The sequence below is a fragment of the Anguilla anguilla genome, chromosome 7, assembly GCF_013347855.1.
Source record: "Anguilla anguilla isolate fAngAng1 chromosome 7, fAngAng1.pri, whole genome shotgun sequence".
NCBI lineage: Eukaryota > Metazoa > Chordata > Actinopteri > Anguilliformes > Anguillidae > Anguilla > Anguilla anguilla.
The window spans coordinates 5,470,624-5,487,812 of NC_049207.1; the positions used below are offsets into that span (position 1 = coordinate 5,470,624).

A 17,189-nucleotide genomic window follows, 5' to 3' on the forward strand; every position below is an offset into this window, starting at 1 on the left:
CCACAGGTGAAACCACACACCTTCCCTGATGTCAAGAGTTAAAGACGAGCCTAGAAGGACGTAACTGAGAAAGACCCGATTTGTAATTAGAGATCCCATTAAACTACGCTTGCCCTAAGAGATTTAATAATGAACGAATATCTCACACTGCATCACGCGAAAGTGTCACGTCCTGGGAAGGATTTTCAAGAATGTTTCGACGGAGAGAACGGGAACACGCGGTACCGCCGTGAAATCAGACTGCCAATGGGACACCGCCAGTCAGCGGTGTTTTAGTACGCACACCTCCTCGCATGCTTGCTACAGACATTTATCGCTTTTAAAATGTACAGCGTAGACATTTCTAACAGCATGCTGTTTTAAGTCACGAAATATCCATAGATAGTACCTCATTTACGGTGCACCCCTACTTTTTGAACTGAGGACAGCCGATAATCGAAATCCCTGGGTTTACCTGGCCCTCGTGGAACAGCAGTGCACTAAATCAGTACAAAAAAACTCACATAACAATAAATAACTGAATAAATAAAACACGTTTATACGGTCCAGAAATACCACTTCAGTGCTCGCCGTGGATATTAAACGACAGAATAAAACTGGATCTCTGAACTCTGGATAAACGTTTATGGCACAGCAAAACACAGAGCCCGCCACAATCTCAAAGTAAACCAAACATCAGAAAGTACGGGTGCTGCAGTAATCCAGGCCTGGATAAGAACGTATGCATTTGGCCAAGACACAAACTCCCACTACCAAGGAGTATCCATATATATATATATCAGTTACACGACTCTGCTTTGCAATAGGTGCAGACTGCACTAGATATTTTCTTCAACTAACTTAAATTCCCTTTTGTCTTTAGTGGCACACCTTGTATGTAGTGTAATTGACCTAAAATCCTTAGGCTTTCCCTGTGGTTAACGGACCAATCACAGAATCGAGCAGTCACAACACTACATTTCCCAGGTCGCACGGCGGACAGAACTCTGTGACACTACGCCACACATTCAGCGTTTGATTGAGGAGGTACAGTACACAATCCAACGTCAGACTAAGAGATACGTTAAGCTTCCGTATTTACATCGGTACATTCTGAATCCGATTTATTTATTTTTTTTTTTTTTTACCCAATAAGAGTTAACCTTTCTGGCCCAACAAAAATATATACATAAATAAATATTAAAAATGGCCACACTGAGGCGTGGTAAGTGGCTTAAATGAGAGGAGGCGGGGGAAAGAAAGGTAAGACTGAGCTGAAAAATACACAAGTGAGACTAACGCTGCGGGGGGGGTGGGGGGGGGTGGTTGATTTGGGGGGGGGGGGGGGGGTCACATGGTCGGTTGGTAAGTGGGTTTTGGCGCAGAGCAGAGGCGATCCCCGGCAGTCAGTTTTTTCGGGGGGAGGACAGTGCTGGAAGTGAAACGGCCGATGCTGGACTGTTTAGTGTTGGGGGGTGGCTGGTGCCGGTGGGTTGTTAGCGTCGGGGTGCGTTCAGTTTTGGGAGGGGGGAGATGGGGGGTCAGTGGCGGCGCAGCACGGCCTGCAGGTCCTCGGGCAGCGAACCGATGACCATCTGGATGTAGCGCTCCAGCTTCTCCAGGACGTCCTCCTTCACAGGGAGCTGCTGTCGTTTGGCCTTCGTCTGGGGGGGGGGGGGGGGGGGAGACAGAGGCACACATCAGCGACTCCCCCCACCGCCGGCACGCTCCACAGAACGAGCGAGCGCTCGATCGCAACCTGACATTTAAATTTCAACGGTTTCATTAACCCACCAGCTTCTCCCTCAGTTTGAGCACCAGGTCCACGATCTCCACTTCAGACTTGTCTTTGATCCAATCCAGCAAGTCCTAGAGAGAGAGAAAGGGGAACGAAGTGAAAGGGTTGCGCTTCCCGAGAGGAGCGTGGCAGGCGCTCTTAACCCAGGGGCATTATGGGATGTTGGAGTACTCACCGCCTCGCAGATGACCTCCAGGTGGAGACATTCCAGTTTCTGGGTCATCTCTCTGTGCCGCTGGCGATACCATCCGTCGAAGTTCGGCGACCTGAAGAATCGCCTGAGAAAACCGGCAGAATATTCTAGAAGCCTTCAATTCTTTTACAGTAACGTTCACCCCTAATATGCTCCAAGAGAGACTTTATCAAGTTACTAAGATTTTAAAAGAGTATGGGTGTCAAACTCAGTGAACTCATGTACTTTCTTTTCATTTAATTTTTTATGACAAATTGTATCTTAAGATGAGATCTGCACTCTCAAACATTTAATCTGAAATCCAGGGCTGCTGACAGGGGAAAGATGCCTCATTAAAGATAACTCGCAAAGCAGTTCATATAAGGCCAGCGATCCCATCAGAACATTATTACTTTCACTGAAAGCAGTCTGTGAATTTTGCACCTTAATGCACAGAGACCCTGTAGTACTGGGTCTCTTCCATACCTGTACTAGTGCATACAGCATTGATATGGGCGCATACAGCATTGGTGTGGGCGTATGCAGCACTGGTATAGGCGTATGCAGCACTGGTATGGGTGTATGAAGCACTGGTATAGGCGTATGCATCGCTGATATGGGCGTATGCAGCACTGGTATGGGCGTATGCAGCACTGGTATGGGCGTATGCAGCACTGGTATGGGTATGGGCGTATGCACCGGGTCTCCTGCATACCTGTACAGGCCGATCCAGTCCCCTTTGAGGACGGAGGTGAGCTGAGGCCCGGCGTGGTCCAGCGTTCCCATGAACTCCTCCTGGCTAAAGGGCCGGATCTGAGGCGGGGTCTGGAACACACAACCTTCCGGTCACTTCCAGTCAGGTAAGGCCGCAACCACCTTTAGGAACTTTTACACAAACACTGGGCTCATAGTGCATTCCATAGCTGGGACACGTGAGACAGATGTGAGGTTTCAAAATGGCTTCATGCATGCACTGGTTTATGCACAGAGATCACCGTGGAGTTCTACACGTCAGAGTTAGAAGACACAAACACATTAGGAACACACAGGAACATATCTGAATCGGAAAAGACTTGCACACTCGCACACACTTTATTGGAAGACCAACGTGGTTGAAACATTAACCATTCTCACAGCTAAATAATTACTTATTTGTTTTTGGGAGCATCAAACAAATGTGTGAGTCTTTCCTCTCTGGCTCTACACCTCAGAGCCTTTATCAGGCCTACCTTCCATGGGGTCACAGACTTCTGCAGGGGCATCAGGCTGGCTAAGTAGCGCTCCTGAGGATGTGAAGTAGAGAAGTGCGTGAGGTGGGGGTCTCATCTGGAGAAGCCCAAAAGCAGGGGGATAACTCGCCCAAAACCAACATCTGCGACGCAAATGAATCCCGTCCTCCTGGTGGAAACGCTCCAGCGTAGCAGTGACAGCACGCTTGTGCCGAAGGAGCTTAGACTAGAAGACATGCATCTCCAAACAAGACCAGGAAACAGCATTCAGAAACGGTTCATGATTTTGAGTTTGATTGCTTGCTGCATATTAAAGTTTCTCAGACTGTAAGAACAGGTGGAGTTGAATGAGGAGTGCTGCAGCAGTCTTCGTGAGGTAAACGGCATCGCCTCTTTCCTATTTCACGGTTTTTGGGTGAATGTGGGAAATGTAATCACCCCCCCCCCCCAACCCCCACCCCCACCCCAGAGAAGTAAATTATTGTTTCTTCCAGTCCCAGACAGCACAGCGGTGATTCTTGCACTTACACACAAAAATGAGAAATCCAGAGAAAAAGAGAAATTGAAAACTAGGAGCATGATACAATGTGAAAAATTGAAAAGGGGAGGGGTATGGGGCGATGTGAGAGATGGGATTTTGGCCGTGAAGGGACAGTGTGAATTTGAAGCAATTTCAGGAACAGTGAAGAGTGAATGCAATGGGATACAGGTACAGATGAAGCAGGGGGCATGTTGTTGGGTTCAGGTATAGAATGTTCCGGTGAATGTTGCGGGGTATCGCGGACAGCGCGGTCCTCACCAGCGGTATGATGAAGCTCTGGGTGAGCTCTAACAGATGTCTCCTCAAGATGGCGCTCTGCGCCTCCGACGGCCTCTTCCTCTGGATCCCCTGAGAGACACGGGGGGTGCGTTCATTTAAAGTGAAAAACACCCTCCGAGTAAAGATGAATTACACGTGTGCGCATCTGCGTCAGAGAGCGTTCCTACGTACGTACAGGGGGTTCGAACAACACACACTCTCATATTTAAGGACTAGTACGCACAGTCATTTTAAATATTTTAGAATACATTGTGAAGAGGGGGGGGGGGGGGGGGAATGACACTTCATCTTCCCCGAGACGTAATTTTCTCAGGAAGTTTGTCGGGTGGCGGGGAGGCGACAGCATTACCCCCCCCCCCGGCAGCACACCTCATTGGGCTCAGTGTGTAACGCGCTCCATACTTCACCGCTGGAGGTACGGCACCCTCAGTCACGTCCGCTCAAAAGACCGTTAATCTTGTTCCCGGGCAACACTTTCGGTTCACCTCGTTAAACCCAATTCACCGACAGCATCCGTAACTGACAGTCTGGCCGAGGAGACCAGCTCCCCTGGCTGTCAGGTGACTGCAGCTCACAAACAGACCAGATGTTGTCCCCCCCCCCCCCCCACGCTGGCAAACTTACTTTTAAAAGCCTCTTAATGAGGGCCTTGTCTTTATGAAGAAAGGTTTTGTACGCAGTGTAAACACCTGTGGGAAGGGCAGGAAGAAAAAAGAGAGGGAGTATTTTTAAAAATGACATTGTTGCTGCTGGAACTAAACACTCAGTTGGGGAGGGGGCCTGGTGTTGCAAACGTGAGCAACATCCTTCACATCACATCCTCCGCCATGTAGAGAACATAATGACTAAATTAAAGCTACTTGTGTTGCCCTGGATAGACGTAACCTGCTAAGGAAATAACGTATTACGAATCGTAAGGCATGTTTGTCCTAAAAGTTTTGCAGCTTTTCGCCATTTAACTTGCAATTTCAAGACTGGCCACAAGAGGTCTCTTCTTTTTGGTGCCCCTCAATAGAAAACCCACCATTAACTATTTAGCCCACAGAATTTCAGGATGCCCAAACAAACTGATGGTAGATCAAGATAAAGAAAGCCATATTTTAAGCAGACATGCATTGGCATGGTGGCAGTAGGTTATGACCAGGTTAATAATGCATTCTCCTTACCACTTCTTTTTTAAATGAGTAGTGATTTTTGTATTACACTGCCATTGGGAAAGCAGTGAGCTTTGCGACTTACCTGGTTTTGTGTCGAGCGTTTTCAGCTTGGCCAGTTTCTTCACTTTGACTTGTTTTGGCAGATCACCTTTAAATGGAGGCACAGTTGTGAGGGAAACCGCACTGAGACTAAACAGCAGCAGCGAAGGGAAAAAGATTAGCCGCGTCTGGCCTCAGAAAGCACTCCACAGCCTGGGGCTAACAGACGGAAAACCGGAGTTCCTGATTAAATTAACTTCTTTAATTAATCTGATTAATTACCCATACTTAGAACTGAGCAAGAACATTTTTTTTGCTACTTTGCTTATCGTAAATAAACGAAACGCACGATCGCCATAGCGATGTTTAAATTCACGGCCCGCTGTAGAAGCTCCCCAGGAACGCTCACTGGCCACTCGCCCGACCTACCCGACATCTTCAGGTCCCCCAGGCGGACGATGTGGGGCCAGTGCTGGAAGGTTTTGATGAAGAACGGGTTGGTGACCCCGAGGATCACGTTGGGCCTGGGACACAGGACAGCCAAGGTCAGGCAGGGGTCAGAGGTCAAAATCTATTAAACCAGGGGTCCTCAGTCTTATCCGGGGCGACATAGCTCAGGAGGTAAGACCGATTGTCTGGCAGTCGGAGGGTTGCCGGTTCAAACTCCGCCCTGGGCATGTCGAAGTGTCCTTGAGCAAGACGCCTAACCCCTAACCCCTAACTGCTCTGGCGAATGAGAGGCATCAATTGTAAAGCGCTTTGGATAAAAGCGCTATATAAATGCAGTCCATTTACCATTTACCATCCAGAAAGGGTGCAGGCTTTCATTACAAACAAGCAGTAACACACCTGATTCTACTAATCAAACACTAGTGTGTTTGCTAAGGACCTTGATTGGTAGAATCATGTGTGTAACTGCTTGGTTGGAATGAAAGCCTGCACCCACACCGGCCCTTTCTGGATAAGATTGAGGACCCCTATATTAAAACTAGGCCCAGCTAAGACAGGCAGACGAGCGGCTCCACTCACGGGGCCTGAGTCCTGGAGGTGTACTCCTTAAACTCGCTGTCGTGGATGGTGAAGTACGGCCGGTGGTCACAGCAGTACCTCAGCGGGGAGATGGAGCTGGACATGGGGAGGGAAAAAGAGGGTTCAAAACTAGCGTTATAAATATGTACATATAACAGTAGCACTTTACTGCCCTGATACCCAGAGATGGAAAGCTCACGGGTCAGAAAGTAAACATCCTGCCTTGTCAGAGGCCCAGTGTTACACCCAGCTATGTTTCTGCTCTCATTGCATCATCTTTGCCCACCACAAGCTTCTATTTGCACGCATCATCTCTTTGAATTATTTATTGCCATATGCACCTCATAATCTTCTACACTGCACTCATACACTTCATTCATGTTACTATGCATATACCAGTTACTATGACGATACCGGACTTTTTCTTTCTCCCCCACTGATATGTATATTTCCTTATCATTTTTATTTATTTTTTTTTATTTATTTTAAAGCTACTGCAACACTACAGTCTCCTTATGGTATGAATAATGTAGCATTGGTCAGTTGCTCTGGACAAGGCTGTGAGCCAAAGACCGTAAAACAACTTTATGTTGCGTATTAGACACATATACACGGTGCTCCGGAAACAACAAATAGGACGAACCTTTAGATGAGACAGTATTACTGCAGAGTGCCTCTTGCAGAACGAGACACAAAAACACACAGACCCACAGACGCAGAGAACACTGCGCCCCACAGCACTACGACAACGCTCTGTTTCTGAGATTTGTTTCCCTGAATATTCGAGCATTTGTTTATTTTTATTTATTTATTTTTTTTAAGAATTTGCTTGCGCGTGCGGACGGCGGGTCGGAGTTGTAAATAAATCCGCGCGGCGTGCCGGGTCGCGGGTCGTGTTGACAGTACAGTTAATCCCGACGGCGAGCGCCGCAGAGAACGAGGCGTGCCCGTCTCCGGCCGGCCCCCCGCACTTCTGAGAAAAGTCCCCTGTGCAAACAGCCCTGATTGCCCCACCTGACCAGGGCCAGCACCGTTTCCGAGGAGACGGTCGGAGAGGGCGCCATGACGACCACCGGCTCTCCCAGCAACATCAGCTCCCAGAGCATCTGGATGTGGATCAGCACGGACTGGAAACACCTGGGGGAGGTAAGGACCGAGTCACCTGGTAACCCTGGTAACAGTGCTCACCTGTAGCCTTGCGACCCTTTCTGACAAGGGTGGGGGGGGGGATGGGGGGTTGATCTTTCTGAAAGTCAGTGGAAGACAAAACAATAACAAGGAATTCCGATTGCTTGCACACAAACACGTGCAGAGAAGGTGTCCAGTTTCAGTGCCTGGGAGCGCGTTCTAGGAAAGAGCAGCCAGGCCACTTAACTGCAATTTGAAACACGCACTCCATATTTCATTGTAGAGATCAAGAGCTATTTCGCTGCTCTCTTTGACAAACAACAACAGTCAGCGCTGGTTCATGCAAGTTCACCATACACCACATTGCCTCAGGAATGACACATTTGATCTTTCCCAGTCCCTTCTGGTATATTACTGGCCTATTAAACCAACCACTTCAAAGTGATATTGTGCAAATTTGGGCTAAGTCTGAGGCAATATGTAATTCTAATTATTTCATTTCCACACAGGGGGACCTCTGTGAACGGGCTCCACTGCAGTGCTGTGGAGCGTGTGGGATCAGGGCTGTGTTCGTACCCACAGCCCACAGCAGTGCACAAGGGGCTAAACTGCAGTCAATAAAACCCATCGGATTTGAGCGATGGTCTGAGGGGCTGAGGCCAAGTGCTGATCAGAGAAACGGCAGCCAGACGGGGGCGCGGGGGGGGGCAAGGGCTTCCCCCGGGTTCCGGCAGAACACCCGCCCCCAGGAACAAACTGCTGCCGTGAGCGACCCACGAACGCACCTGGACCAGAACGGTACCCCCCACCCCCCGCGCGCGGTACTCACTTAAACAGGTCCAGCTCGTGCACCGTGGGCAGCACCATCGGGGCGGGCAGAAGGTTCTGGAAGCCAACATAAAGACAGAGCGCTCGACACAGCTCAACCTCCGATACGCAAATCGAGCGACTTTAAAAGCGACGTGAAAAGATTTTAAGATCAGTTTTAAGTCATATGCTTAGGGTACTGTAGCCTTACTTTTTTTTTTTTTTTTTTTAATGGGTTGCTCTCATTTTGCTGCTACAGACAGACAAAATGTAAGCCTGAACTTCAGCGGTTATCCACCTGCTGTCTGTGCAGACACTCCGAGTTTAGCAGTCATTAGCCAATCGGGACAGACGTGCCTATTTACAGAGCGGCGTCGGCGCGAAGTGCCAGTATGAGTCTGCTGCGGATCAGGGCGGAGGAAGCGAAACAAGGATGGAGAAGCAAGACTGATGACACTGTAATACAGTGTCCTGCTGATTTACTGATGGGCTTCGTCTTTTAAGCCCTGCAATTTATCTTCAGACCGCAGGGCGAAGACGCCATAGAGCAGGTCGCTCGTTTTAAATCAACCTCCTCGCCGCAGAACTATTAGCGGGCGTTTACTGACGCAGCGTCTAATGCACTACGCTGAGACAGACATCAGCTGTAAGCGCCAGAAAACAAGCGTCATGCTGTCATTCATTAGTGACTGACTAAGCGGTAAGTGAATGGCTAATTGACGTAACATTGCCTGACTCTTGGCTGAAAACAGAGGCTCTGCAATGCAAAATGACAACCTGACATTTCCCCCTAGGCCCTAGCTACAGGCCTTGAGGAGATATAATGAGATATTAATCAAACAGTAACAAGTGCTGTTGCTTTTCAAAGACATATCTTTGAATAGAGACTGAACTCAAAATCTACCTGAAAAGCTATAGTGGCATTAGGGAAACTCCCTAACAGTGCAGACCTGAACCTGGGACCATTATATTGCAGGCTTAACTGCTTGGTCATGTGACTGTGCTCTAAAACGTTGTAATTAACCTAAATTATTTCAGAAAGTGTCAACAGTAGAAGAGGACATTCTGTCAGACTATTCTATCAGACCAGAAATGGACATCCAGGATCCAATAAAATAAGGCAATTGTTACTGATAAACACACATACCTCCTTCAGTGACTGCTTCAGAGGGCTTCCTCCTGGCTTGTCGTGTTTTGAAGGGATCCTGACCTGCGAAATAGAACGGAGAGCCCTATTTCTGTTTCCATTTCACAGTCCCATCACACCAAATGACTTTTCAACAATGTCTAACCCCATTCTGAGGCACGTCTGCTTTCCAAAGGCAATACGGTTCATCCTTAGTTTCTCAGTGACAAAACTTTCAACATCATCCAGGAGCTGGGGGAGGGGAAGCACTACCTTAAAACAGTCCACTCAAACGGTCGCATAAAAACAAACTGGTGCTAAAATAAATAGGTACAAGTGTTTACACCATACCTGCACAAAGTCACAGCACACCTCTCAAGAATATGAGGATGGAACAGCATTAACACTGTGAGCTGGTGGCTCCAGTTTCTCCATTACAAACCTTGCAGAGGGCTCTACAGTGCTCCCATTTTGAGAGCAACTGCTCCCGAAAATTCATGTGTGCTAACTGCTAAAATAATTCAGGAGCACATCTACCAACTGGCACGCATTAGTGTGCTCCTAGATTTTTCAGCTTAGATGCACATTTGCTCCTTCTTAAAATGTTAGCATAGAGCCCTGGCCTACTTACAGCCGTGCCAGTACCACAGAACCTCTATAACATGGGTCTGTCTGTACAAATACCAACTTCACCGTCACAGCGAAGGGCTGCGGTGTCTATGAATAGCTGAGGAAGTGAAATTCGGGATTATCTGAAGCTCACAGGCACACCTCAGCCCGTGGGCAAGTCGTGAGGTTCAAACAGTGGCTGCTGGTGGGCTCTGAGCTTACCTGCATCACCACCCCCATGATGGGCAGGTTGAGGGTCTGGCCGGGCACAGGTGAGGGCCACTGGTCAATCTCATTACAGACTGCAGGGGAAAGACAGTCGAAAAAAAGCTGTGAGAGACCAGCTCATGACTTAACAGAAGACAAACGGCCTGCCTCACGTCTCAGTGCTTGACTGTATACACTTAGCAGACATTCCTCTCTAGGGCAAATACAGAGCTTACATCCATGTACTGTCCCTTTATAAATCTGGATATTTTACTGAATCGTTTAAGACCTTAATTTCCCAACCTAACCCTGTGAGAACAAGCTCTGCACTTTACCATCACCGATATAGGGCAATCAATGCCACCCGCCAGGACTAAGGTTTATATAAAAAATAAAAATAAATTTTTAAAAAACCAGCCAATGAGAACTTTAGCACACCCTGGCCCTTCCCACAGACTTTGTGACATGACAATGCACGAACCCATGGGCGTATAACTGAAATTTGGTTAAGTGCGGCACTTTCCTTACTGCATGCAGGATGCAATTATCTCTACTAGGCAAAATAAACAGAAGGCTAATTAATGATGAACTGAAGATGGTGTCCTGCCTCACCAGCTTCCAGACAAGGCTCCAGCTTCTCGAAATACTCAGGGGCTACCAGCTTCAGCAGGGACTGGAAGAGGTTGACATAGGGTAACCTGGACACCAGGACCAAGGACTAGAAAGACGGAGAAACAACAATAAAAGAAAGGCCATTGGGGGACAAAGAGAGAAGACAAGAGGAAACAGAGGTAAATATCAACATCTAAACATCATCAGTTGCTAGATTTCGGAAAAAGTACTCGCACTCAAACCGTGAAACACCTACAGCTAAACAACAGCTGGGTCCCGGAGTATTTTCCACAGGGGATTAAATGAATCATGTGGTCGCTCGGGGCCCCCGGCCAAATGTGTAACAGAAATCCCCGCTCATCTCTCTGCTCCCCAGGCGAGCTGCTGACACACTTCCATCATCAATAACACATAGACACATGTCCCTCGGGTTGCCAAGAGCAACGGTGTTGCATTACTGGGAGGGCAAGTACATCATACCAGAAACTCACGGCGAGTTCGTTCTGCCGTGCGTACCTTTTGGAAGTACCCTCTCTTCACGGAACCATCCTTGACCTGTCTGAAGTACACATATCCATAGTAATGGGCTGGCTCTCTCTAATAACAAAAAAGAAAAGACAAGGACATTAGAACAGCCATGCGCAGTCAAGTGCGTGAGGCCTCTGTGCATTCACAAGCCCACTGTAGCTGGGTCAGTGACTAAGAACACTCTGCATGAGACTGCATAGCTTAAAAATAGTGCACTATGGGCCTGATTCAAATACACAAACAGTAGGTTAAATACCTTGTCTTCACCACCATGTTTGCTGGTTCGTACAAGGTGATTTACAGCTTATATTCAACAACTTATATGCATTCAACTGTATTAATTCATAAGAGCAATTCGGGTTGGGTTCCATACAGAAATGTACGGCAGGTGAGGCAAAAATCAAACCCTGGTATCCCGTTAAATCCTTCGACCACTTCACCTCATAAATATTTATGTTGTGGTCCTCACCTGTAGTGTACCTGGGGCGTCTCTGTTGTACGCATCATCATCTCTGAACCAGGAAGCCTTCTGGCCAACCGACTGCCGCACTCTGAAGCTGAACTGAGTATCGCCAAGGCAACCTGGTAAACAATCACAGTCAATCAGCAGACCTTTTATGTGCAATGACTTAAAATATAGGACAAGTGCATTCACCTGATTGAAATGAGCAACAGTGCCAGACTTGGACAACAACATTCCCAGACTGGCAAGTAAAGATGTAACATCATAAAAGCACTAATGCAAGTTAGCTAGGCTAGGTACTCATTTTAAATACATACAGACTTAACTGTCCATAACATGAGAAGAGAAACATAAAACCATAAACAATATAACCTAAAGCCATAAAAGTACCGCAAACTAAATTAGCACAAAACGGTGCGAAAAAAAGTGATGGATTTGCGAATGGGAGGGGAACCAAGGTGCAGTCTGAAGAGGTGGGTCTTCATAGCAAATAGCAAATGGTCAAAATAGCAAATGATTCTGCTGACCTGACTACTTTGGGAAGTGTGTTCCACCACTGTGGAGCTAGTACATATGGGCATTGTAAATGGGACACAGAAGACACCAGTGAAGCCATTATGCTATATGACATCCTAATGGTGACATTACTGTGCCACTGCAACCTGGTTTAATGCACTGTCAGGTAGGTTGAACAGGCACATTCATTAAAAACAAATACCACAGAAGACAAACATTGTGACTTTCTAAGCCAAGCCAAAAGTAAATCATATGTATATTTCAATATCAAATGAATACAAACGCAAACCACAATTACAGTACAGCGTAACTGACACATCACTTCATTAGGCAAACAGTTCTCACCCTCTCTGCATGCTTCACTTACCAGAGTAAGAATCCGGAAAGGACAAATAGCAGATGCTTGTTTTCTGTGGGACAAACGTAGGAGGAAATATAACAACAGCCACAACCTTGTAACAAAATACATGGCTAGGAAAAAAAACTGCAAACTATAACATCACTCCAGCAGCTGACTTAATAAATAAGCCCTTTATTTGCGATTAAGAACTTTGCTTACCTCTTTCTCTGTGAGTTTTACGTCGTGGGGATACACCAGCTGAAATGGACAACACACAGAACACCGAGTAACGTACACGGGTCTGTAACGGGGGTAACTACACCGACGTAATTTACTAGCCATATGTAGTTGCATCTTGGTGACAGGACACCTTTCAGAGTAGTTTAGCTAGGCTGTGTTTGACTCCAGAATACATGGTTATTAATCACAATCAACAAGGAATGATGTATAGCACAGTCATTTATTCAACACTGCCTCGTCAACGATATTATTAAAACACAATTAGCTAAATTGGTAAACAGCAAGCAAACCCGATTCTGCACAGCTAGCAAGCTAAGTGTTAGCTACGGTGTACCTCAATGGCTTGCCCCAGCTCCAGGTCGAATGTAACGACGCAAACACATTCCAGCCAAGAGGAGAAGCGGGCCCACGGTAGACGCGAGGCGATGTTTTCAGCCCCTTTCTCCGTTTTGCCATAGCCTTGTGTTTCGGTGCTGTCAAACGGGTCCATCACGTCTCAGAGAGCCATTTCCTCATCGTCCAGAATGTTTGCGCTGTCGAAGCACTTGGCCGTGATGAAGGGGGGAAAATTACAGCGCCATCCAGCGAGGACGACTAACAAACAACAGTACCCTAAATTAAAATTCCAGAACGTTAAGACTCACGTTAAGAGCAATAGTTCTTTAAAATGACTCAGAAATGTATTACTATACATTAATCTCACTGGCCACATCATGTTTTACACCGTCAGATGTCTCCTAATATAATATTGTCTTTTTTGTTTTCATTTGTTTCAAGATTTTATGATATGTTTTCCATGTAGAAAAAATATTGTTGGAACCTAATGCTGGCTAATTTCTCTTATGTAGGAACGGGTGAAGTAATATGAATAACAAAGGCCAGAATAACCTATAGCTTGTTGACTATCGTTGGAGTAAAACGTGCATGAAATAAAGTTATATTTCGTGTGTGATATTCCTATATTCCTCATTGAAATGTTATTGTATTATTCACAGTATGTCTTAATTTAATATACCTCAAAGACTATATAACATCTTAGCAGATTAGAGTAAAGTAACAACAGTAGAGGCAAGTTAAAATCCCATTAGAAATCTTCCAGGATATGTGTATGTTCAAGTAATGCCTACTGGATGTAAATATGTTTTCCCTCATTTTAGACATAGGCTAATATCCACGTGATTTTAAACAATATGCAGAAATTAAATATACGCGTATAAAAAATAAAGAGTGTGCAACATATGAAGAGTTAAATCAATAAATCAAAAATGAGCGTTCTCGTTATAATGTGAGCGATTTTGTCCCGGGTTGCGCGCTCCCGTGACAATGTCCGCCATTTTGATTCGAATATGACAGATTTTTTTTCCTGCTTTGAAGGCGCTGTGAGGTTTGCGCTTGGATTTTTACGTGTATTTTGATGCAGAACTGAAACAGAGGCGGGTGAAACTGCGAAGTGCTCGAAATCCTCGAGAAATTGTTTTGCATTAGGGCCGTCGGTTAGTAAAGAAACGATTTCCTGGATGTTTAGCTGTCTGGCTACATCAACAAAACAGATTTCATCCCCCTTTCTCAAGGTAAGTTCTTACGGAACTAGCTGGCTAGTTAGCAAGATGTGAATTCTAGCTAATGCTAGCCACATGACATTACTGTGTCTCGGCTCTACGCACATTGTGAGTTACCGTGCATTATCCACATTGTCTTTGTTAGCTAACGTTAGTTGATGCCTGCTTGTGTTCTATCTGAAATGTATTCCATGGCCGGAGGTTGTTTGGTTGCTAGCTAGCGAGTTGGCTAAAATTACACAGCAAAAACAAATTGATATACCCAGCTAGGGAGCGTTAGTTGGGTAGTTTCTTGCTAGCTAGCTTTTGGGGGCCCTGCCTAGTCAGTCACATTTGGTTACATGGTTAGGCATCTGGCTGGCAACGTTATCTCTAGAACTAGGTAGTCTATGCTTGTTTCATTGTATTAATGGGTGCATTTAGCTATATGGAGATATTAACAATTAAACATTATCAGTGCAATACCTTCAACATTTCGAGTATAGTTCTAGTGTGTTCAGCTTGCAAAGTTGAAGAGTTTACTAAAATGATGTGTTTCGTACTATCCCTATACATCTGTTTTCTCCTCCGAACACGTATGGTCTGTTCCTCAAACCTTAGTTAACATTAGTAATCTCCGTGGATTGTTATTTAGTTTGCTGCTCCATGTTCACCAGTGAATGATAGCTGTTAGTTCCAGCTAACGCAACGCAGGTGTTTGGCTGAACAATTCGCCGTGGAATCGCTTCACTCGGCTCCTGTAACGTTACTGTACCTTCCACAGACCTACGTACCAGACGTGACCGCTATCCTGACATAAATGTGTGGCTTTCTTGCGACAGTAGCCTAACGTACATTTGATGGTTGCTCTTTTGCTAGCCGTCTCGGTAGACTACATTTTTATTGCCATTGGCTGGCTGAAATGTTTAGCTAGACGATTAATGATGGATGTCGAGAGTTGGTACGAAACATTTGGCTTGTTTTCCAATCGTATATTTTGCCATATAATTGTAAAGTACCACTGCTTGTTGTGTTTTAATAGTTTTCAGGTATTTATAACACATGTAGCTAGTGTAACGTGTATACTCTTTGGTAAATAGCTTCTTAGTTTTGAATTGAATGTTTTTTTTTACTCTGTGTAAATAATTTATACAAGTAATTCCTTTCTTTACATTGGCAGTTATTCAACCAAGGCTAAACAAACAATCACAAATCGAATGTACTGTTGCAAAGAACAAGTAACTAGTTGGGAGTAGCAAACATGTTGACGGATTAGTGAGGACTCAGTAACTTTGCTAATAGGGAGATAGCCGGTCGGACAATGGTAAGATGTGTCCTGACCTATGTTTAAATCAAACCTACACCCTTGTGCACTATTCTAACAGTAAATCTGCTCCTGTAATACCCCATTTTATTAGCAGAAGCCCCTTCACGATGAGAGGTCATCTGCCATACACTTGAAGAGAAATATAGCCGTAACCTCACGTGGAATTCAATACTGCAGCCACCGTAGGTCCAGAGCCTAGTGCTCGACCCACTGCCCCACATGTTGCTGCCTGTGGTTGCTGCTCTGTTTCTGACCACTGTTGGTTCATACTCATACTAGCACGAAAAAATGGTCTGTTCTTCTTCTTTGTTTTACATTGCACATTGAAGTTGCACTGACCAAAACCTGGTGAGGGATTATTAAAGACTAAATGCAATCAAAATAATGTATTTCTAAGCTGTATAGTACATAGAGAACCACAGAAAACAGTTGGTACGATATTCAGCCTATTTATGCGGTTAAGATATTAAAGTTGTCGTTTTGTCTTGAAAGGTCTTACTACCTACTGCCCCCTACAGGACGATTTAGTGTTGTATATTAGGCTACCTGATTAACATAGCGTTTACCTGATAACCCATCAGCATTGTTGCCATTTAGCGGGCTGCCAATCAGAATTCGACTTAAAGTAAAATGTCCCTACAGAACAGACATGCTGTGACAGGTCTGCTGCCCTCCTGTTTAGAAATGAAATCATTTCCTTTTAAAAGACTTTTTTTTTTTTTTAAAAAGATTACTCTCCAGCCTGATTTCCTGTCGAGGATTTGTGAGGACAAGGGAAAAGCCCTTGACAGTACGGCAGGCCGCTCTGTTAGCGTGTGTCAGAGGGACGGCGCAGCGTGCGTGTGGGGAAAAGGCAGCGCAGAAAAGGACACGCGTGGACGCTTTTTTTTGCTTCCCTTTTTCCGGTCGGCTCTCACGCAGGTAGCTGACGGCGTGTTTCGCCGCGAGAGAGAGAGGAGAGAGGATGCTTGGGAGCACGTTCCCGTGATCTCGACTTGGCGTATGGCGTGAAATACGCGTTGACCTTGCACGGGTTTCGACGTTACGTTCTGTCGTCCCTTGATGGAGTGAGGCAGGCCTGTCCGCGGTGATTTATGGCCTGCTGCTTAAGGCTCTGCCTCCTGCTGGGCTGTGTGCAGCTTTAGTGTGTGCAGGGTTCAACAGTAACGCTTGGCTGCTCGATTACAGCCGGTGAAAACAGGTGTGGGACAGGTACAACTGACTGCATGAGTGATGTTTCTGGGGCATGTCCGAATTTGGTTGGTTCAAGCATCCGTTTTGGCGCCACTAAGCTAACTTTGAAGCCGAGTTGTGTGGTGGGTGTGTGTGTGTGTGTGTGTGTGTGTGTGTGTGTGTGTGTCTGTCTGTGTCTGTGTGTGAGAAGGAAAAGAGGTGTATTTGGTTCCTGAGACCTCTGATCGCTTATGGGATGTGAACATTAGTACGGTCAACTCTAGACCAACAGGCCATTAAAGCATGCGGAGTCATCAGCATAGTAACGAGCATAGCAACTGACAAGCAACAA

The 17,189-nt window shown here is 46.0% G+C and overlaps 2 protein-coding genes across 2 annotated transcripts in view; one reads left to right on the plus strand and one right to left on the minus strand.

Moving 5' to 3' along the window:
* Positions 1 to 1,318: 1,318 nt before the first annotated feature.
* On the minus strand, positions 1,319 to 13,380 carry dennd6b (DENN/MADD domain containing 6B). Its single transcript, XM_035424447.1, has 20 exons — positions 13,134 to 13,380; positions 12,779 to 12,817; positions 12,587 to 12,629; positions 11,710 to 11,822; positions 11,229 to 11,309; positions 10,713 to 10,818; positions 10,116 to 10,195; positions 9,306 to 9,368; positions 8,181 to 8,236; positions 7,238 to 7,360; positions 6,224 to 6,319; positions 5,624 to 5,718; positions 5,238 to 5,303; positions 4,623 to 4,687; positions 3,978 to 4,067; positions 3,179 to 3,232; positions 2,665 to 2,774; positions 1,953 to 2,055; positions 1,774 to 1,848; positions 1,319 to 1,643 (listed from the first exon to the last, which is right to left on the minus strand). Exons 1-20 carry the CDS (start codon positions 13,287 to 13,289, stop codon positions 1,521 to 1,523), a joined length of 1,737 nt encoding a protein of 578 aa, XP_035280338.1. The 5' UTR covers positions 13,290 to 13,380; the 3' UTR covers positions 1,319 to 1,520.
* A 733-nt stretch (positions 13,381 to 14,113) lies between these two features.
* LOC118231856 (serine/threonine-protein phosphatase 6 regulatory subunit 2-like) overlaps positions 14,114 to 17,189 on the plus strand; it is a 45,295-nt gene continuing 42,219 nt past the window's right edge. Inside the window, exon 1 of the mRNA XM_035426176.1 lies at positions 14,114 to 14,370. The gene's annotated coding sequence lies outside the window, so the exon portion shown is untranslated. The remainder of the gene's footprint in view (positions 14,371 to 17,189) is intronic.

Bases quoted from the DNA above. Each gene is read 5' to 3' on its own strand.
- dennd6b (XM_035424447.1), bottom strand. From the start codon at position 13,289: ATGGACCCGTTTGACAGCACCGAAACACAAGGCTATGGCAAAACGGAG. The intron at 10,196-10,712 runs GTGAGGCAGGAC...TTTCCCCTGCAG, and splicing joins GGAGCCTTGTCTGGAAGCTG to TCTGTAATGAGATTGACCAG. The intron at 9,369-10,115 runs GTAAGCTCAGAG...TCTATTTCGCAG, and splicing joins TCATGGGGGTGGTGATGCAG to GTCAGGATCCCTTCAAAACA.